Source organism: Condylura cristata, unplaced genomic scaffold (genome assembly GCF_000260355.1).
Source record: "Condylura cristata isolate star-nosed mole 26May11 unplaced genomic scaffold, ConCri1.0 scaffold00030, whole genome shotgun sequence".
Classification (NCBI taxonomy): Eukaryota; Metazoa; Chordata; class Mammalia; order Eulipotyphla; family Talpidae; genus Condylura; species Condylura cristata.
In genome coordinates this window covers 4,695,821-4,704,664 of record NW_004567131.1, presented here as the reverse complement: position 1 = coordinate 4,704,664, position 8,844 = coordinate 4,695,821, and the positions used below count along the sequence as shown (strand labels likewise).

Sequence of the window (8,844 nt, the reverse complement as noted above, 5' to 3'; positions counted from 1 at the left end):
GTCTCTGGTGAAGCCTCTCGCTGCCCCTAAGCCTCTATCCTGTACCCTAGTTCTGTATGCACAAATAAGTAAATCTTAAAAAAAAAGGAAAGGAAAAACTCAAGGCTTTTTTCCATGTACATGTCACCTCAAAATCCTACAGAATCCTACACCACTTGTTCTCCACAAACACCTCCCTGACTTAGTAGGATCAAAATCTGTCTAGTATATCCATAGTAAAATGAGATATTAACAGTAATTTAAATGGAAAATTCAAACTCTCAGCTGCAGTTTTGAACCACCAGAGAGATTTTGACATCATAGTGCTCTAACATACTAGAATGAAACTTCCCAGGTTAGACAGGAGAAATTTTAATTGACTGGTAATATTATTTTAAAACTCTTTGTTTTGCTAATTCCAGCTGGAAGAATAAAAGCCACTTAAATATGTAAATGAGCTATACAAAAATGTCAACTTAGTTTAGCTATTAGAAATCAATAAACCATGAGGCTATGTACCCTTAATGAATTTATTTTCCTGTTTTTATAGAAAACATATACCACTACACAGTGATAAAAATATATATAACATCTTGAAATTGTCCCTCTCATGAACTCTACATAAATAGAAAATTCAGTACTGATCAGCAAATGTTCATTCCTTCAAGCAAATTTTATGAACATTGAAAACATGGGAAGTATTTTTATAACAGAACATGAGACAATGTTGAATCAGATTTATATATAGTATATACGTCTTGCAGCACTGACATTTATAATGTGAAAAAAATAGTATAAATGTACAAAAAAACAGGGGGATCGTAAATAAATGAGTATATGCTATAGTGGAATATCATGCATTGTTTAAAAATATTTTCTAATAAAATTCACGTGAGTGAATTTTGGGCAGTAAAAAGAAATGATATGACAAAGAGAAACAAGAACAGTAGAAATGATCACGAATGCAAATTGGTAGACACAGTGAGATTACAACTCAATGTGTAAGAATGTAGTGTCACTACATTAATATCATAAAAACACTGGTTGCTCTTTTATAATTTACTCTAATTTCACTTTGTTCTACTCTACTAGTTTGTTTTACTCTACCAGTTTTGCTATCTAAAATAAAAACTCTTGTTTATTTTAAAAATTTTACAGAGACAAATTCAAATGGTGTTTTGCTAAGCTCCCAAAATGAACAGCTAACAATTAACTGTAAGAACATGACTTCAAGAGAGCCAGCAAACAAGATGAGAATGCAACCCCACTCACAAATCAAAGATCAGCATAAACTATACCAGAAGTTACATAGAGAGGAGTTTCACCCTTCACTGGACAGAAGATGGTAGAACAAATGGCTTGAGGCTGCAGGTCTGGGTGGACAACAAAGGTTTTGGAGATGCAGCCCAGCCACAGTTCCTGGAGAGGGGTGAACAAAATTGGAATAGAGGGATAAGCTTTTCATTTCAAGTAAAGTCCAATGGTAGAGCTGGGGTACGCCACATAGGCCAAAACCCAGTATGAAAGATAACAAAGAAACTCTAGAATTCACTCCCCCTCATTCACCACCTGAGGGTGGTTATTGCCCTCAAGAGTTGCACTGACAGAAGACAAGCTGTCTTTTGTCTCAGAGTCTCGGATCTGGGCCTCCTAGGAAATATATAAACAGTTCCCCAAACAAGAATCAGGGCCCACCTCTCCACAAGAAATTTGCAATAGTAGGTGAATACTTGTTTCCCACCTGGATGACAGAGCAAATTCAAATACCTTACCTAAAGAAACCAGGGACAACCAAAACTGTAAAATAAAATAAAAACACAATACTACCTGCTGGAAAATAGTTCTACTCTTTAAGCTCCTGATTCAGATATTTAAAAATTAAACCACTGACACTTAAAGTAGTAAAATGAGGTCAGAGAACAAAGTAAAAAAACAAGTCAACGTAAGACCTGAATGGAATATGGCATCAGGACAAGAGAAAAATGCTCCAGAATCCAAAACAAAAAGACACGGATTATTGTATCTATTCCATAGAGTTCAAAATTATAATAATAAAGAAACTTACAAAGAAAAGTCAGAAAGGCAAATCAAAGTGGTAAAAATTAATTAAGAAAACCTAATCAAGAAGACACAATAAGACTCATAGAAACAAATTAATGAACTCAGAAATAAAACTATTGGAGAAAAGATGGAAATTGAAGTGTTAAGTAAAAGAAATTTAGGATGTGATAAACACAATAAATATGACATGAAGCATTAAGAGAAAACTATAGAAGAATAAGAACAACTGGAATGGAAAATCAGTATGCTAAATGATAGAGGCATAAACTTACATAGGTTAAAAAAAGGGGGGAAATAACGTGAAAAAGAAAAAAAATTAAGTACAAGAACTACTCAATGCCATTAGGGAAGGCCAAATATGGTAATGGGTATCCCAGAAGAAAAAGAGAGAACCAGGAGGACAGAGAGCTAATTAAGAGAAATAATAAAGAAAAAATGGAAAAGGAACTAAATATACAAGTCCACAAAGCTAACGGAACACCTACATATCTACATGCAGTGAGACCTACATCAAACACGTAACATCAAAACTATCAAGAGTTTAACACACAAAGAATTTTGAAGATGTCTAAATAACAAAAGCAGTAAACTCATAAAGGTACGGCCATTAGATTTTCATCAGTCTCAGAAGAAACTCTACAAAACAGAAAATAATAGAATGACATATTCAAAATATTCAGATAAAAACTTTCAGCTGCAAAAAAATAAATAAATGAATAAACTTTCAGCTGCAAATGTCATATCTTGCAAGACTCTCATTTAGCTCTGACAGAAATAAAAGATTATCCAAACAAAAAACTGAGCAAAATTGCCAACAATAGACCTTGCCTATAAGAATTGATGAAAGGAGCCCTCCTATATAAATTGAACATAAAAATTTGAACAAGGAAGTAACTAAACAGAAAAAACTAAAGACAAAATGGCAATAGCAAGCTTCACATAGCAATATTAAGAGAAATGGACTAAAGAAACCAATGAAAAAATATTGAGTGGTTGGGTGGATTAAAAAATATAATGCAACTATGTACTGCTTACTAGTCTCACTTTAACTAGAAAGGCAATCACAGACTTAAACTCTGAGACTGAAACTCAAAGTCAACAGGAAATTATAAAAAGCAAGAAGTGCTTGTTATATCAGATAAAACATAATTCCAGCCCAAAATCAAAAAAAGATATAAAAATAAACATTATAAAATGATAAAAGGACCACTACCACAGGAATAACAATGATCACTATTTATCACACACCAGCTACTAAATATAAAAAGCAAGTATTTATAGACCTAAAGGAAAATAATGTCAATGACAAAATATTAAGAGATTTAACAACCCATTTACAATGATGACAAGAACATATGGGAAGAAAATCACCAACGTAATGTTGTTACTATTATACTTACATTTCATAAGTATTTATACAACTTTCCACCTCAAAACACCAAAAAAACATTGTTTTCAAAAGCTCATAGAATATTTTCAAGGATATGTCATATGTTGGGACAAAAAACAAATTTCAATAAATTGACATAGACTGAAATAATATCAGGCATCTACTCAGTTCATAATGATGTGAATCAAGAGACCAATCAAACGAAAACAGAGTGAGAAAACACAATTTTGGAGAATAGACTGAACAATCACTGAATCAACGAAGAAATCAAAGCAGAAATCAAAAAATACCTGGAGATGAATAAAAATGAAGATATAAAGTATGAGAACATATGAGATGCAGCAAAAGCAGTACTAAGAAAAGTTTATAGCAACACAGGTCTATCTAAACAAGATTATAAAATAAAAAATCTAAGCACATCCTTAAAGAACTAGAAAAAAAAGCTAGATAGAATGAAATAATAAAATGAAAACAGAAACTAACAATATAGGGATTAAAAATAATAATACAAAACTCATAGAACTAAATAAGTAAGTAAAATAGGTGGCAATCTGAGTAGATACTTCTCAAAGTATCTACTCAAAACAATGGTCAACAGGCACATGAAAAGATATTCATCATCTCTTAGTAACTCAGAGATTTAATAAAAAACACAATGAGGTATCACCTCTCACCTCTGAGAATAGCTTTTAAATTATTCACTGAGTTGATCAAAGAAATAACTGTCGAGTTCACTTTCTTCCTTAAAGTCCATAATGCTGTAATTTCACTAATGAACCTCTCAAACCAATAGATGCTGGTAACATATGTATGAAGTGTCCCTGCCAGTCATGCAAAAAGTTAATGTGGGAATTTCCCATGTTTAGAAGCTGGGAAAAGATGAGTGATAAAGTAGGAGAGGGACTTTGTGTGGACAGAGTTCATGTGTGAATATATGAAATATGAAAATATTATCTATTCCAAAAATAGATATATAAGTGAGTATAGACATAAATACTGTGAATTTTATGCCGAAAGTCAAGGGCAATATACAATAGTCATCAGAGTTTGATGCAAAAATTAATATGCATACACAATCAAAGGGTAATACAGATGCCCTATTAGTAAAGGATTCAGTCAACAGATGACATTCAGCACAGATACTAAGACTCAAGACAGAAATAGTTACCTTCCTGTCACAGGTCTTTGGGCTTCCTACAGTGTTTTGCTTGAGGAATCCTGCTGTTGTTGACCAGCGTGTGGGGTTTTTCCGCGAAGGCTCTTCAGAGGAAAAGTTATTATCACTGACAGAAGTTGAGAGGCCAATTAAAGCTGGGTCACTGCTTCGTCGGACATGAAGAGGCATATCTATAAATACAAAAAAAAAAATGTATTTTTGTTTTTAAGAAAATTACCTATTAGGATAAAAGCAGTAAATCCTAAATATTTCAGAATAGATCAACACATCTGATCAGTTAACATTCTCATTTGACCAGTAAATATTCTAAATAAAAATTTCATTAGTTCCTTTAAACCACTTTATAGTGAAAGAAATTTGTATGTGTGGGATGACCTGCTGTGGAGTAAGGCTGCTCAGACTATTGTCTCGCTTCCAACTTGTTATGTGTGAGAGCCTAGGCAGTCAGCCTAACTGTCCTCTGTCCCTAGTCTCTCCCTACACAAATAGCAATTAAACAATGCTTTCTCATAGGGATATTAGGAGGAGTGCATGAGATAAAGTGCATAAAGCAGTGCCTGATAGTGTCCAGTTCATAGACAGTAATAATAACCACCACTGCTATGAGTACCCCCAATATTTCTAAGTAAAATGGCATAGATATTCTAAGATATCAAAAACAAATTTAAGTAATGGAACAAATCTCATCTAACTTTCAGTCACATTCAGAATTGAAACACTGTTTTGTCTATTAAAGAATTCTGTGAATATTTATTTTGTTCTGAAAGTGTAGAACACAAACACATTTTGTATCCTTGAGATAACAGAATCTTAAAGGTAACATAGTAACACACAGGAGCATCTGCCACATGAAAGACAGTTTAACAACCCTATTCAGATAAAAAAGGAGTTTGTTTGCACCTGCTATAACAAAAGCATTCTGCTTTCAGGCTATTAATTGTGTCAGTGATGCTGAGAACATCTTACCAAATATGATTAAATGTTACAGCATACCAAAAAAGTACTACAAAAATAGAAAGAAAAAGCAGTGTATAACTTGGAGAATGTGAAACAAAAGTCCTACACTTAACAAGTGAAAGTCCTCAAAAACGTACTATGAAGCAAAACTTTTCAAGTTTAGATTAAATTATGTATAATATGATTTCAACCAATACACAAGTTAAATAATTATTAAAAGTCTCTAACAACAAATAAATCTTTAACCATAAAGTCACAGTACACTATAAGAAACATTTCTGACTAGTATTTGGTGTTTAAAATTTTAAATTAAATATATAATGGAAAAAAGGAACATTTCTGTAATACTGATGTATTCATCAATGATGTAGATACACAGAGATCCTTAAGAATGCCAAACTATATATATTTAAACCATTTGCGATCCAAAAATCTAATAGATGTTAAATTAAAAAGAGAAGACAGAAAGAAGCATATAAATCACAATAATATTACAGTTAACATATATATATATATATATCTACATCATAAAGATCTTATAAAACTAATAGCTGAGCAACATGATCAGATAAGAAAATATGAAAGATTTAGTATATTATTGTTTGCAGTTAACTTACTGGGGAAAAACATGTGAAAATTATAGAAGAAAAATTTCCACATTTTAAGCATGTAAAAATACTTATGACAGCCCTAAATGCTTGTAATTTGCACCAAAATTAAAAATAAAACATACCAAGAAGTACTATATATAGTCACTCTTAAAACAAAAATATACACCCAAATATCCATATGTTATTACTACAATAATTTTATTATAAAGTTTCCTCCCAGACCCTCCCTGGTGGTGCAGCGGGTTAAAGCACAGCTAAAGCCACTTCCGCAGGAGTTCAATCCCAGGCCCCGGAGGTGACCACATGGTGCAGCAGACCTCTCCTGACCCACCCACTGCTCCCCTCAGCAGTGTACTTCGTAGATCTGCCTGTTCTGCCCCCCACTCTGTCTCTGGTGAATCTTCTCACTGCCCCTGCACCTCTGGCCTGTACCTCAGTTCTGTATGCAAAAATAAATCCTTAAAAAAAAAGTTTCCTCCCAATTAACAAAATTGTTCCCAATCTCAGTAATTATAAGATGTAAGCAGAACAGCAAAACAATGGGAAGGGGAAGAACAGAGTACTTCTGGAAAATTTTAATATTGTCTTAGATATGGGTTATTTTGCCTTCTAGTTACAGGGCCATTAAGTTGTTAAGGAACAATTTAGTTGTTAAGGAACTCTGTAGACCTAATCAAAATCAATCTCTCTCCCACTCACCCTGTGTATATACATGTGTGTATGTGTACAAACTCAAATAAGGGTGTCCTAGACTTGATCATCACTCCGTTGAAAAAAGACTTGAATTCAACTCAAGCAGCAATGTGTTCAAACCAAAAGGATGCTATGTTGATTTGGAAATCAGGTCTCCTTGATATTTTACATGCTGAAAGAAGTGAGCCAGCACAGAAAATGCAAGCAGCAGGAGGTCCAAGTACAAAGGGCCCAGACCACACAGCAGGATGCCTTGGATGCAGACTCAAGCAAGATAGCACACAGCATTATCTATCTGAGGCTTATATTTTTATTGATTGATAATTTCCTCTTTGTTTTATGGTTGCATTAAAAATAGTCATATTTATGCAGTTTCTACATACATGTAAGTTTCAGTAACATATTAGACTTAAATTAATTTTAAGGCATATAAATCTTTGTTTGTTTTAAATGAATTTCAAGATTAATCACATTGACTTCACCAATGAGTTAACTGAGGTTCAAAGCCACGACAAGAGCAGAGAGAACTTCTCAGCCAGAACTTCGGACTGCTAGCACAGTACTTCATTACTACTCAAATCATGAAGTTGTTCTCTTTTTTTGTTGTCATGGGAAAATAAATTCCATTTCTAGCTACTTGCAGATATAAATGCTTGTCTCATTTTGTGAAAGGGAAGTATGTTTTCAACTAGAATTAGGTAGACTTGGGTATCATTGTATGGTGATCTCAGGACCCTTTAAATGTAAAAATGACTAAGATTCCCAAAGAGCTTTTATTTTATGTCATTTACTGCTATACTATTTAACACTTTGTAAGTGAATTTTTTATTAATTCATTCTTAGTAATAAACTATTACAGATACAGTTAGTAATTATGCATAGTAAACTATTACAGGTAAACATAACAACATTTTATGATTCTATTTTACAAAAAAAAAGAGAATTTAGTGGGAAGAAAAGCACTGGTTAAGATTTTACTGTATAAAGACATCTGTATCCATGTTTCAGTGTCTGCATTCAATCTGCTACAAGATGACAAAGTATACCAAGGAAATAGAACTCAGTAAATATATAGCTGGATGAGGAAATAGTATTTTAATTATCATTTTAGATAAGTATGGATATTTGATGCCACATTGAGACAACAAATGAGTTTCATAAATATTAGTTACACTTGGGAATGTAAACTTTTCATTCTTTCATACATAAAAATCTATGTGTGTCTTATACTGTCAATGAATATTTTACCCATGACAATTTTTTTCAATGGGTTGTTTGGAATATATTAATTATTGCACTATGATGATCTTTAAATGTTTATATATTTCTTCATCTCCAAAACTCACAAATGTGAGTATCACTACCAATTTTATCAGAAAATATCATTAAGTACTGGAAAGCTGTCATACTCACAGTGGAATATATGTTTTCCAAAATCTAATTTTCACTATAAAGCAAGAATGTTATCTTTGGCAACAAATTCAATCAGGCATTTGCATGTAGTGACAGGCTCATTTCTTTCCTAGAAACTCTGCCAAACACAAAAGTCTAAAGAGCCATAGTTCTTTCTGATCTTATTTCAAGTAAACATGGCATTCCTATAAAATATGGCTATCTCAACTGATAACTATTGTTCTTCAATATGTAAAATTATTTTATCTACCTCTTAGTTATCACACAAAATTATTAAATTGCATACTCAAGGTTCAGAATTTAATCAAAGTAATAATTTTGTTATTTCATCAATAGATAAAATTACATTTTGTTTTTAACCTAAGTATTATAGGGGAAGAATACACTTGGTGCTATTCTTGATTTGTGCCAAGGGGCTTGCATTTCACCCATCAATACCTGGGCAGATGTTGGTGCAGGTGTCTTCCCAATGAATAACAAAAAAATATGTTTTGTCCTAACAATCTCCAGAAATAGGAATAGTGAATTCCAATGACTCACAGATCACACATTAAGAATCAATG

At 32.7% G+C, this 8,844-nt stretch overlaps 1 protein-coding gene across 2 annotated transcripts in view; it reads right to left on the bottom strand.

Annotated features, from left to right (window-relative positions):
• The window catches only part of PARD3 (par-3 family cell polarity regulator), a 476,523-nt gene that overhangs the window by 332,914 nt on the left and 134,765 nt on the right, over positions 1 to 8,844 (bottom strand). For both annotated transcript variants that reach the window (XM_012731317.1, XM_004691164.2), the window contains exon 3: positions 4,599 to 4,777. In XM_012731317.1, coding sequence (XP_012586771.1) covers positions 4,599 to 4,775 — 177 coding nt within the window. In that variant the 5' untranslated portion in view covers positions 4,776 to 4,777. The remainder of the gene's footprint in view (positions 1 to 4,598; positions 4,778 to 8,844) is intronic.